This window comes from Dromiciops gliroides, chromosome 4 (assembly GCF_019393635.1).
Source record: "Dromiciops gliroides isolate mDroGli1 chromosome 4, mDroGli1.pri, whole genome shotgun sequence".
NCBI classification, from domain to species: domain Eukaryota; kingdom Metazoa; phylum Chordata; class Mammalia; order Microbiotheria; family Microbiotheriidae; genus Dromiciops; species Dromiciops gliroides.
Window position 1 is genome coordinate 249,871,777 of NC_057864.1, and position 14,417 is coordinate 249,886,193.

At 37.4% G+C, this 14,417-nt stretch overlaps 1 protein-coding gene across 1 annotated transcript in view; it reads right to left on the bottom strand.

The window, feature by feature from the left end:
- The window catches only part of BTBD9 (BTB domain containing 9), a 413,203-nt gene that overhangs the window by 378,783 nt on the left and 20,003 nt on the right, over nucleotides 1–14,417 (bottom strand). The window contains 2 exon segments of the mRNA XM_044001629.1: nucleotides 6,946–7,065; nucleotides 8,894–9,113. Of these exon segments, the coding sequence (XP_043857564.1) occupies nucleotides 6,946–7,065; nucleotides 8,894–9,113 (340 nt within the window).

Genomic DNA, 14,417 nt, shown 5'->3' on the forward strand with positions numbered 1-14,417 from the left:
GATCACTACACCAAAACTGAGGAGAGAGATTTCTTTCCCCAAAATACCATCAAAACTAAACCAATGACTTCAGGTAGCATCTTCTTATTCTAAACTGTTGAAAATAGTTATTTTGCCTGTATGTTTCTATATTCCAATAATTTTCCATTTTTTTGTCTTACTTTATACTCTTAAAAACTTTGTACCACTTACAATCTTAAAAAATACCGAGGACTCATTTACGCTTTTAAAAATTACTAAGGACAGGGGAATCCAGGTGGCCCAATGGATAAAGCACTGGCCCTGGATTCAGGAGGACCTGAGTTCAAATCTGGCTTCAGACATTTGACACTTACTAGCTGTGTGACCTTGGGAAAGTCACTTAACCCTCAGTGCTCCAGACCTGCCCCCCCCAAATTACTAAGGACCTCAAAAATCTTTTGTTTATGTGGGTTAGATATGGCAATATATGTCATATTGGAAATTTTTAAGAGTACTGAATTCACTTAGAAATAACTAAAAACCCCAGTACATGTTAACATAAATATTTTATGAAAAATAAGTATAATTTCCAAAACAGAAACAATTTAGTGAATGGCACCAGCTTACATGTTTTGTTTTGTTTTTTGCAGGGCAATGAGGGTTAAGTGACTCGACCAGGGTCACACAGTTAGTAAGTGTCAAGAGTCTGAGGCTGGATTTGAACTCAGGTCCTACTGAATTCAGGGCTGGTGCTTTATCCCCTGCGCCACCTAGCTGCCCCAGTTTACATGTTTTTACAAATCTCTTAATGTCTAACATAATAGAAAGCAGTGGGTCTTCTGCAGCTGCATTAAATCTGTTACAATATGTTGTTCTCCTTGAAGTATACGAAGAAAATCTAGCTTCACACAGATTGTAGTTGGAAAATAGAATAGTATTTTAAGAGGCAAATAGCATGTTAGCATTACTATCAAAATAGTTTTGACTACATGGACCTCTTGAAAGGCTCTTGGGGACTTCCAGGGGTCCAAAGACCACACTTTAAGAACTGCTGCTATATCCACCTATCTCTGGTTTTCCCAAGGTTGGATGATGTTGAAATGTTCTATAAAGAATATACAATATCATAAGTTCTTAAAAGAAGAAAGAATGTATAGCCATATTATAAGTTTACTTTGGATTTCTCTCTTTACTATTCTCTAAATTCAAAAGCAAGATGGCTAAAAATGGAATGATTTTTACAAAGCTACACAAAGGCAACGTTAAAGGCCATATGTGCTATATTTTGTAGATGACACAGGCCAAGAGCTGATACCAGCATATTGGCCAAGGAGAACATCCAGCACAATTAATGTTCTACAGTGGAAATTTTTTAAATAGTATAAATAGTTTAATATGTGATTTCACAAGTCAGAGATTTCAGAACAATTTACATTTAAATGCAGTGAAAAAGCAATCTCATATTTTACTTGGTTCTAAAAAAAAACCAAACCTAATGTTATAGCTTAGTGACACCATGTGGCTTTGTTTTGTGTTGCACTCTTCTAAGACTATATCCTTCATTTACATGATTATTTACTAGTAAAAATAAAAGCAGGTAAGTGGGAAGAACATGACAGAAGTTTACAATGCAAAATAATACAGAACTTAAAATTTTACTTTAAGGAAACAGTGATGCTATTTTCAATTTCCCAGAGCTCCAACAGAGTGTCTTTGACATCTGAAACACACTAGATTAAAAAGTGAAGACACAGCATAATTATGTGAAGTAGCAAGAATAGAGCTTGGTGAGCTGCTAAGAAATTGTAAAAGTGCCCACTTATGAAATAAAGAGATAGAAAAAAGGTATACATGCTGATACAAGGTTACTCAAAAAGAAACAATACTTTTCATAAATAGCCTCACTTCTTCATTTCATGTCTAACTAAAGAACTGTATATTGTTGCAATTTAGTGAAGTTAAAAAAAAAAAAACCCAAACCCACAAAAGCCTATGCAACATCTAATAGTCAGAAAAAAAGTGAAATAAATGAGCAGTAAAGTAAGTCAAGGAAATATTTTTTATGGCACCCTGCTATACAAGAGCAATTCTTGATTAATCTTGTATTTCTGAAGCCCACTCAAGTAATATTGCCCTGTCCTACTTCACCAGACACATTTTCATATGGAAATGAGGAAACAACATTTAGAGAAGCTAAGAGCTGCTGTATACTTGTCTCATAGCCTTGCTGTGTTAGGGCAAAGTAAACCTCCTTGTATTAAATGTTCAATAACTTGTGGGTACCTCATTTCATCACAATATCAAAACTGAATTAAAAGGATGTTGGCGTTAAGCTGAGTCTACAGCATTTTGCTACACAGGAAGCGAGACTAAATATCCAAAATAATAACATTGCTTTCTCTTGAAACAAGAGGAGGAAAAAGTTCTACATTTCTGTTTTCTCCTTTCTCTTCTAGGTATAAGAGACACACCCAAATATCCTATGGTAACTTCCAACATAAACCATCATAAAGAGGGTGGCTTCCTATTACTTATGGCCTCAATTTCGCCATCTGTAAAATGGGGGAAATAATTATACTACCTTATACCTCACCAGGTTATAAGAAAAGCACTCTGTAAATGACAAAAAGCAACATACATATGAGTTATTATTACTTGTGGTTGTTATATGATCATGTAGTCAAGGGAAAGAAGTCACAAAAAGACTTCTTTACTTACACATGTAAACATTAGTAAATCTCTATGGGTTTTTTTTCCCAAATATTTAGGTATAAATTTACTCTACTAGTACTCTATAAACAAAATGCCATGGCACAAACTGATAATTATATCATCACATTAGACCTGGCCTTAAAAACAATACAATGGTTTCCATCTTTGCTCTAATCTCTTTACTTGACTTCTTCATTACTTCATTAGCCAGTTTCCTGACTACTCTATGTCTTCAACAAGGAGTTTTTAAAGGTTTTGTGTCTGATATTCTTCTACTCCCTTCTCTTAACCCCCAAGTACCAATGAAATTAGGAATTCCTGTGTCTTCAGTTACCGCCTAGATGCTTATGGATGGGGCAGCCAGGTGGCACAGTGGACAGAGCACTGGCCCTGAAGTTGGGAAGATCTGACTTCAAATCTCACCTCAGACATGTACTAGCTGTGTGACCCTGGGCAAGTGACTTAACCCCAACTGCCTTAAAAACATCCACAGCCATTTCCAGTCCTTCTAATATATATCTTGCCACTGGACGCAAATGGCTCTGGAGGAGAGAGTGAGATTGGTGACCTTGCACAGCCCTCACTCACTTAAATCCAATTCTCTGCACGTCATGACATCACCCAATGTCATGGCTGTCTTTGAGAACAAAGACAAACAACAGATGCTTATGATACTCAAGCCTCCTTTTCTACTCTTCAAGCACCTCCCTCAATCTGTTCTTAAACTCCAGCAGTAAGATGAGGCGACTTCAACAGTAAACACTATACTGAGATACATATAGCATAAAAGAAGGATTAACCTTATGCTGTTTGGCCCTCTAGTTAAGAATTTGAACTTAACAAGCAACAGTTACAAAAAGTAATATTTTATATAATGAAGAACTTAACAATTACAGTTATCTTTTTTTTTTTTTTGGCGAGGCAATTGGGGTTAAGTGACTTGCCCAGGGTCACACAGCTAGTCACTGAGGCTGGATTTGAACTCAGGTCCTCCTGAATCCAGCACCGGTGCTCTATCCACTGTGCCACCTAGCTGCCCCAATTACAGTTATCTTAACACAAAATGGGGAGCATCTAGATAGTATAATGGATAAAGTCTAGAGTCAGGAAAACCTGACTTTAAATCCTGCCTCAGATACTGGGCAAGTTACTTGACTCAGTTTGCTTTAGTTTCCTTTTCTGTAAAATGTCCTGGAGAAGGAAATGGCAAACCACTGCAGTGTCCTTTCCAAGAAAACCCCAAAGGGGATCTCGAAGAGTCAGACATGACTGAAACAACTTAACAACAACAAACATGAAAGAGACTGTCTCAAAGGACAGACAAGTTCTGAGAACTTTCTGGAGAAAGGTTAATATCGGAATTATTTTCCCTAAAGAAGATGGTTATAACAACACTAGTCTTGTAACACATGAAGAATTATACTACATATAGCAATCAGCTTTTCCTCATTACTCTGTAGAAAACAGAATAGGAGGAATGGAGTTTAAGTTGGAAAATGAAAAATATAGGCTAAATTCAGGCAAGTTTCCACTTTTTGCCATTTATTCCTAGAAAATGTAATTTTCTGTCATATGTCATTATTTAGAAAGCCTGATCCCCCTATTTTTGACACTAGATGGCAACCCTCACCTAAGGGCAAAACAAAATGATGACTGAAATACGCTTCATTGTTTTACCAAGACCTGTCAGAAAGTGAAAAATAATGAGGTGATGAGAAGAAAACAGAAATACAGGCCCTTTTTGGTGAGTAATGTTGCATAAGCAGATTAACAAAATGCAAAATGGCGAAAAGGGAGACCATATAAGGAACAACTTCCTCAGTGTAAAGGTTATTAATCAGTGCTTGAGTAGAGCCTTCCTCCCTGGAGATCTTTAAATATGGAGGATGTTCTTACTAGCCTGAGGTATCGCCACTCTGAGAAGGGATGGGCTAGGTAACTTCCACCATTCCCCCATATGTGGTTTTCTTTTCATCTTGAAATGCCTGGAATAGCCTGCTTTCTAGTTTTCATTAAGCATGTACCTTCCTTCCACTTAAGAACAAATCCAAAATCAAATTTCCTTTTCTATACTCCCAAATTCCTTTTCTAAAAAAGGGATTTGTAAGAACTTACAAACATCTGTATGATACTTTAAAGTTTACAAAGTACTTTTACATATACCTCATTTGATCCTCCCCACAACCATATGAGATAAGTACTCTGACTTGCCAGAGTCACAGAGCTAGTATTTCAAGGCAAAATCAGATCTTTCTGACGCCATCCACTATACCACCTTGAAATACCATGTCAAGAACTCTTCCTTGTCTTTTAGCTCACTACCTCCAAAATTAATTATGAGTAGACTTTTTATACTAAACAGGCCAGAATTGAGTGCTTGCTACACAATGACAAAAGAAAGTATTTTAATTATAAAGACTGAAGAAACAGAGGGAAAGCCACAAAGATGACAAAGAATTTTTAAAAAAGGATACAAATCATAATGATGATAAAAATGGTAACAGATGAGTGAAGAGTACAGCTTTATTTTTCATACCGACGCGTGTCTTACTAACAAAGAACTGTCATTTCCTAGCAGACAAACACTACAACCCAGGACCTATCCTGGTTAGCACAACCATCCCCAAACTGGGATGGTTTGATTCAATTCAATTCAACAGATATTTATTTAGTGCCTACTATGTACCAGCCTATAGTCGCGAATTTAATACAAACACAAATCTATCCTTCAGTATCAGACAGTTTGACTATTATTATGTTTGCCTTAAAAAAAAAAAACAACATCTATTCCAAGTGTAATAACCCTATTCAATGCGAACTAAACCTTATTTTCTGTTTCAATCACCCTTTGTCACTCACAAAACACCCCTAGGCAATTCTGATGTACATAATCTTCACTCAATTTCTAGTCTTTCATTTTAATCCATTCAAAATTCCTTTGATAACAAAATAACTGCCAGACCAAAGACACTTTAGTCACTCTTTAGTGACTAAAATTGATTTTCTTCATATTCACAGGAGGATCCTTATCTAACAGCACTATGTCCAGTCATACCCATAATAAAAGACATGTAGGCAGAAATGTTTACTATATCAGATGCTGTAAGGCATACCCTTTCACTCTGTAGGATAAACCTAAATGGAAGAGCTGTCGAAAGAGAGATGACTAGGATGGCTGTCTTTCTGTGCCTCTCCGGACCCTGCTTTTTTTCATAGAGCCCCTTCTTTCATCCTCTACCTCCTCTTACTTCAGGAAAACAAGAAAATTGGAGAAGATTCTGTCCAGTGCCCTCCTGGGAGCTCTTCTACTGATGGCAGCAAGAGAATTAGGAGCAAGAGGCAAAAGGAATATCCATCTATATCCATAAGATCTCTTCTACCATAGGGAAAAGTATGCAGGGGAAATAAATTTAAGTATTCTCAATCCCCAGAAACAAGTAATAAAAAATTTAAGTTAAGACCCAAATCTTTTACCTTTGAAAAAAATTTAAGATAGTATTTTCAAGCTACGTCACCTCTTTTACCTACAACCTTACCAAGTCATAGGGGTTTTCAGTATTACTGGGGTTTGGGAAAATGAATTACACATAAAGAAACATAAAAGTCCAGAATGAAAACTGAGGCAGCATCTGATTTCCTTCCCCCCCTCTTGGAAGTTCTTGTGAAGCTCTTCTCTGAGCATACAACTCTCCTATGATTTTCAAGGAAATGCGCATGCCACTTATCACATACCTATGATTTTAGGATATACCATAAGATCTGGAAAAGCTTTTTATATACCTTGAATGCTTTTTGGGTTACTTACCATTTAACATGAAGTATAAAGTCTTCTGAATAATTCTCTATTATATCCCAAATCTATAGTCTCATCTCTATGTTCATAATTTTCCACTTTTTCTTTTTTCTTTTTTATTTTAGTGAGGCAATTGGAGTTAAGTGACTTGCCCAGGGTCACACAGCTAGTAAGTGTGTGTTAAGTGTCTGAGGCTGGATCTGAACTCAGGTACTCCTGACTCCAGGGCCAGTGCTCCATCCACTGCGCCACCTAGCTGCCCCATTTTCCACTTCTTCCAAAGAAGTTTTCCTATTTATGATATTTGATAATTTGTTCCATGAAAAAGTTCTCTTTTTACATAATAAGAAGGAAACAGGAAATCTGCCTCTCACAACTAAGATTAGAAACTCAGTGTTTAAATGTGTGTTTTAAGTTTACTTGGACCCAATCAATACATGTAAAAACTTCAATCGCATAGTTAATCTATGTGAACTAACCTGCAGACCCGGGCAGGAAAATACAGCTTTTGCCAAGAACGACAGAGGTATTTTGAGTGATCAATTACTCTGATCCAATCTAGTTCATCCATGGACACTTCAATGTAGTAAGAATAAGACCTTTGGAATAGAGGGGGGGAAGAGTAAAAAGAAATCACTGCATAAATATCAAAGAAAACAATTTATTCACTAACCACATTTTTTTTTACACATCATATAAAGTTCATTTCAAGTTTCTTGATTTTCTTTATACTTCCAAAGAAAATTCTAAATTCTAAAGTGGCAGATCAGCAGTTATGCAAAAAGGAAGACACAAGATAAAGAGAGAGGTGTCTTTCTCTTCTACTTTTATTTAGCCCTGCTAGTTATTCCCACCCTTTCAGGAGCAGAGCCAATGTAGAATGGCTCCTCACCACATTTTAGGTTTGTTGCTTTGGTTTTTTCCCCTCTGTCCTCCCACTCTTCCAGATTGTTACCACCCTCCATAGCCAGCCAAGAGAGAATTAACTGACACTACTAAAAAGACAATACAAGTGCATTTTGAGGACAACCTGAAATTTGAAAGCTAATAATCCTCAGTAATAATCCTCGGCCTATCTCCAAGTAAGCTACATGGGACTCTACTACTCACCTGTAACACACAGAACTGACTGGTATTGCCCTCTTCCCTAAGGTAAATTTAAATGTGAGGTGGTGTTATTTCTACTACAATATCAACGGGGCTGATCTCAGAAAGATTTAACTGACTGTAAATGTCAGCCTGTAGCCAAAAGTCGTGACTAGGAAAGGTCAGCTTATTTTGTGACACAGTTCTCTCATTTTCTGTTGTCCCTTCCCTCCCATTCATTTTATCACACAGCAACAAACTGGTTATAACCTTTTCTTGAACCTTTCTGGGTTATCAGCAATGCAGGCTGTAATTCTACAACACATGCTAAGAGGTTTTTTGGCTTTGGATCCTGAATGTTTCACCTTTGGTCAGCACTACAACAGCTCCTGTGACAGGAGAACTAGATAACTATATAGCAAAGCTAAGTCCCCTCTAAACAAAAAGAGCTTTTGTGCAAAATAAAATCTTTTAAAAATATTTTGACAGGCACAAGAACTACAAAGATCATAAGCTCCTTAATCCTCAAGGTTCCTACCCCTTTCAGTAGTTCATGTTCACTCAAAAATGTACTACAAGCCCCATTTAATCAATTAACATTAAATTAAATTCAATAAGAAAGGGACCAGGAAACATTTATGTGATCAGAAGAAAATGAGAAGGGGACAAGTTGGGGAGCACCAAGGAGCTACCTTAGCCCAAATTTTATATAAGCCTCCCTCCTAGAATGTAATAGCAGGCCACATTCTTCCCTCTCCCAGTTAGGAGGAAACCCTCATCATTGCCAAAATGTGCAAGCACCACATGTCCAGAGCCAAGAAGGCACATTAACTCTGGCATGATAACCCTGATGCCACACCAAGCAGTACTGGTAGAAATGGCACTTGGTGCTTCCTGAAGCTCTAGGGGTGCCCTTTGACACTGCATTCTCCCTAAACTACAAGAGCCAGGTCATTTTTGGTGGTTTTGGCGTTTGTTTTTGGAGGGAGAGCACTGGGTCATTGGATTGATGCCTGGTCTTTCAATTCAATGTTCTGGTGGTTGGAGTAATTGATTAATTTCACCTAGTTCTTCCATGCATTTGTTTGTCTATCATCTGTCTTGAAAAACTTCCTCTTCTACAAGAGAGAATGATATATAAGATACCTTTAAATAATCAGAATCCAATTTCTTCCTAGGGATTTCAACAGAAATGTTACTGAGATATGAAGTTTTAAAATTCTAAAAAGTTTATAAGAAATCTAAGCATAACAAAGCATAATTTTAAGCCATTAAACAGATTAAGTCATTTCAATCAAAATACAAGTTAATACTTCTTTGAATCACACTATTACCACTTACCGGCTATCACGATCCCACAGGAGTATCCGTATATGATTGATAATTGACGGCTGACCTAATTTAATCTCAATGCCAGAACGGCAGTCATCATCAATTGGATGCCTAGAAAATCCATGATCCAAATCATAATTTTGTGTATCACCATCAAGTAAGGCAGATTTCAGCTCCCCTTTCACTACCTGGGCTCCATACTTCATAGTTGCAATGTTCTCTTCTGGTACTATAGTTAGAAATAGAAAAGGTAATATGAACAGTTGCTTATTAAATTTTTTCCCCACAGCAAACAAGAAATACAAACTAAAAGCTATAGGAAAGGCACATTTCTTGAGGATGGCTACACAACCAATTTTCAATATTTGATACATAAATCAAGTTTTACATTTACATTTTTCCAGTTTCAGTTTCAGTTTTTGCAATTAGTCTAAAGGTGAAGAATATTGTAAAGGAGTAGATGGAAGACCTGTAAGGATAAATGTATTATTGATAGTAAGTACTCACAAAATGACTGGTTTAGTATTAGGGGTTATGGTAAAGAGTACAGGGTACACCCCATAAAGAAAGTAAGATCTCTTTTGAGGAAGCATAAACCTGCTACACTTAGACCATTTTATCTCACTAGTTGCTATTTAATACCAAGTATCACATATAATAGTAAAGATGACATTTACACGGTACTTTATGATTATATCCCTTCTGTCTCTCTAATTACTCTCTTTGGTTCCTGATCCTGTCCCTAGTTATTTGAAGTAGATGTTCTGCAAGGGTCTATTCCTGATTGACTTCTTTTCCCCCATCCTTAGCAATCTTAATTGCTCTAGTTGCTTTAACTACCAACATCCATTTATAACCCCAATCCTTACATCTCTTCTGGGCTCACTCCCATGTTCAAAACTAGACTCATCTCTCACTTAGCTCATTTCCAGGTATCAACTACTTTAGATTTCAGCTACACAACATCTAAACACTGTCCTTTCCATTCTATTCCCACTTCCCTCACATTCACAAAAGCCCTCACTATTACTTATCTAAAAGTACTTTAAAACCCTTAAGAAGTATTGCTTTTCACTACCTGCCTTTATAACAGGGGTTATTCATCTTTTTTTGTTATCATAGACTGCTTTTGGCAGTCTCATGAAGCCTATACACCCTTTCTCAAAATAATGTTTTTAAATGCCTAAAATAAAGTGCCTAAGATTACTAAGGAAACCAATTAAATTGAAATACAGTTATCAAAACATTTGGGGGGGTTGGGGAGGGAAGGTCATGGACACCAAGTTGAGAACTTGTGCTCTATAATATCCCTTCATATCAAAGCAGTAATAGTTTCTGATTCTTTATTCATAGATATAGTCATGTCATTCTACTCAAAAATATTCCATGGCTCGCTGTTGTCAACTGAGTACACTTCAAACATTTACCAGGCATTCAAGGCCCTTCACCATTTCTTGGCACCTTACTTTTCCATTATATTATTCCTTTCTATGCACACTGCTTCAATCACATACTGGACTATTCTCTGACCTTCAAATACAACCCTATGTTCTCCCCTGATTCTGTACTTTGGGTTACATGGGTACCTGATAATTAAGCCTGATATTTTCTCCCTTCAACCCTCTACTGTCTACTGAATTCCTTACTCATCCTTTAAAAACCATATCAAATGCCACATCATCCAGAAAATCCCCCCCCCCAGTCTTTCTAGATGTCACTTGTCACTTTGTTTTTGTAACTATTTGTTTACAATGAAACTAAAGGTTAAAGTCAAGCCTGTCTATAGAGAAGGAACAGATGGAAAACCTATGAAGACAAAAGTATTAGCTGCATTCGTTAATATTAAATACTCACAAAATGCCTGACAGTATTAGGGTTATAGAAAAGGCTATGCCCCATAAATATACTTGTCCTTCCTCCCTTTCTAACCTTCTTACACATTATTCCCTTCCAACAGTGTGCCACAAAGCCATCCTGGCCCAAACTGACACTGCTTCCATATAATGCTCCATGTTTGATCTCTGTGACTTCAGCACTAGCTCCTTGCCAGTCCTGGATGCACTCTCTTCTCATCTCTGCCTCTTGAAATTCATGCTCCTTCAAGTTTAATCTCAAGCACTACCTTCTACATGAAGTCTTTCCTTTTCTCCCAGCTGCTAATGAACTTCCTTTCAAATCTGCCTTGCATTCCTTTATACTTAAATATAAATTACTCATCCTTTATATTACATAAATGTATCTGCTACATGTAATAAATAGATGTAATATTAATAAGATATTTGTAACTTAATTCAAGTATATATGGAACACATATAAAGGATTACTGATTGTCATATAATAATGTAGATTATACTTATCTGTTATTTTCTTTTTCTAATAAACTCATAACTCCCTGAGGATGGGGTCTTGTTTTATCTAAACTTTGTATTCCCCCTCATCACATCCCCCGCAACCAGCCAGTACTCAGCTATTTGTATAACAAGTATATAAATATTTGCTGAATGAATGATTACTCAGCACACATAGTACAATGTAGGCAGTACAAGTATGATTGTTATCATTTTAGAGATGAAAAAGATAAAACAGAAAGAAATGAAGTTTAAAAAAAAGGTAAAGTGATTTGCCTGAGCTCATCCTTTCTCCTTTTGCTATCAATATGAAAAAGTGACTGGGGAAAACAAATCAAATAGAGATCATTTAAAAGTCACTGATGCCCTGAAAACCATATTTTTTTTTTTGGTGAGGTAATTGGGGTTAAGTGACTTGCCTAGGGTCACACAGCTAGTAAGTGTTAAGTGTCTGAGCCTGGATTTGAACTCAGGTCCTCCTGACTCCAGGGCCGGTGCCCTATCCACTGTGCCACCTAGCTGCCCCCAAAACCATAATTTTTTAAAAGGCTAGATGCTACATTTTAAGAAATCATAAGTGAAAAGTGTCAAGATCTATTAGAACCAAAGAATAAACAAGTTAACAAAAAAATCCATCAATTGCCTCCTAAAAGGAACTTCAAAAATAAAGGTCCCAGGGGGCAGCTAGGTGGCTCAGTGGATAAAGCACCAGCCCTGGATTCAGGAGGACCTGAGTTCAAATCCAGCCTCAGACACTTGACACTAGCTGTATGACCCCGGGCAAGTCACTTAACCCTCATTGCCCTGTAAAAAATATTTAAAAAATAAATAAAGGTCCCAGAAATGTCATCACCAAAATACAGAGTTCAGATATCAAAGAAAAAATACTGCAAACAGCCAGAAATAAGGAATTCAGGTATCAGAATCCACAATCAGAATAACATAAGACCTAGCAGCATATACCAGAAATGAGAGGAGATCTTGAAATAAAATAATGTGCAAGGGAAGAGGCTTAAAACCAAGAATACCTTACCCTTGCATGGGCCAAATTCAGTATGGGGAGAGTTAATTGGGCAGCTTGCTGTAATACTAGGGTTCAGAAAATAATGGGAGACCTCTAGGTCCAGAGTTTCCTCTCTTCCAAACTGCCTTTTCTTTAGTTATTTCTCTCAGACTGATAAGAAAGGAGATTAACAGCCTCTATTCCACAAACAAATCGGGTTTTATTAATGGGAATAAAATTTGCAAGTGAAATTAATAGAGCAAGGGACAATGAGAAAGGGGATAAGGAAAAGGAAAAAATATGTACCACTTCCCAGATGGTTAGAATCCAAATCTCCAGGGTAAAAAAGGCCCCCAGGCACCTCGAACAAGCCCTGCCTCCAGCCCAGTCGGCCCAAAGAGCCAGCCTCATTTCAACAACATAAACTCATCATCACCTGGAATCTGTAGTTGTAAGGAGAATCAGCTGTGCAGTGTCTCCTGGCTCAGTGTGAAGCTCAACCATCACCAGCTCTGCTCCTCTCCTCTCCCTCTCTCCCTCTCTCCCTCTCTCCCTTTCTCTCTCTCTCTCTCTCTCCCTTTCTCTCTCTCTCTCTCTCTCTCTCTCTCTCTCTCTCTCTCTCTCTCTCTCTCTCTCTCTCCCTCTCCCGTGCGCGCGCATGCAAGAGCGCTCCTCTCACTCTTCACCCTTCCCAGAAACCTCCTGTGAAACAGGAAACAGGGCCATCCATACACACAGAGCTCCAAGCTAATTGGCTGGCAACTTTGATCAACAGGACCCACAAGCAAACATCACTTCCTGATGCTGAAGTCGCATGGCTTTTCAAGATTACATCTTTTCAGTCTGACCATAATGAAGCAAAGATGGGGTCATGGAAACCCCAAATCACAATTAATTCCTTACACCCTGTAAAGCTGAGTACAATTCCACAGGGGATAAAAGGACACTTAATGGAATAAGATGCCTCTCAAGCATTTCTGATTAAAAGTACAAAACTGAGTATGAACTTTGAAATACAGAGAAGAGAGTTCAGAGAAACCTAGAAAAAATAAATTTGTTTGAGCAATCTGAATGCAATATGATGAACTAATGCTAACACTCTAATGGGAAAGAAGAAACAAATGTCTTTTCAGAACTTTAAAGAGTACTGGGGGAGCTTAGATAAGAAAAACAGAGGTCTTAATGGCAGACTGGTCCTATTCTGAGGATTTAAAGAGGACAAAGAAAAAGGAAGGTAAAAGGACAAATATGCTAGTTTAGAAAGAAGGAAGAAGTGAGCAAAATTCATTATTTCTCAAAGTATACAAACATGGAGGAAGGGTTTAGGGAAATAGGCATCAGAACTTCATTCTTATCTGAGATAGACAAAGGAGGGTAGAATACACACACACAACTATACAGGATGGTGTAGAAATACATTATAACAAGAGGGAATGGGGCAGGGCAAGGTTAAAGGAAGATAATACTAAGAAGGGAATAGTTTCCAAAAAAACTTTCTTTTCCTGAAATAAGAATTAAAAGGGTAAAAGGAAAATAAAAGACCTACAACTTATCATCTAAAAGAATGTAGTGAATTGGCTTTTAGATAACTAAGGAAGGGCTAAAGAAACTATGGTATAATGAATGTAAAGGAATATCACTGTACCCAAAGAAATGACAAAGAAGGGGAAGAGGAGGGGAGGGAAGGAAGGCATTGGGTTTGGAAGTCAAGAGAGCCTGGTTCTAGTTTAAGCTCTGCCACTGACTCACTGTGTGTGATCTTTGGCCAAGATCTTTAATGAAATAACTTCTCCTACCACCTGAACTAGACTAAAAAGTAATTGGGAAATGGTTAAAACAAATACAAATACAATACCACATAGATCTAGTTAATTTCTGTTTTATCTGAGTTTGTCATCACAGATCCTGGAGAGAAGTAATGAATGAAGGTAGTGACTGGATGAAGAGAGAAAGGGGCAGGGTATGAGAAATGTTATGAAGGAGGAACAGGGAAATTTGTTGACTGACTGAACTGGAATGAGGGTGTGTGAAGAGTCATGGATAACACAAGGTTACAAAGCTAGGAGATAGGTACTACATAAATGATCATTTTATAGAAAGAAATACTAGAATAACCAATTGTAACCAACTCAGCCTCCCCAATATCCAACAAGGTATAGATGATTGATAGACAGATAGATAG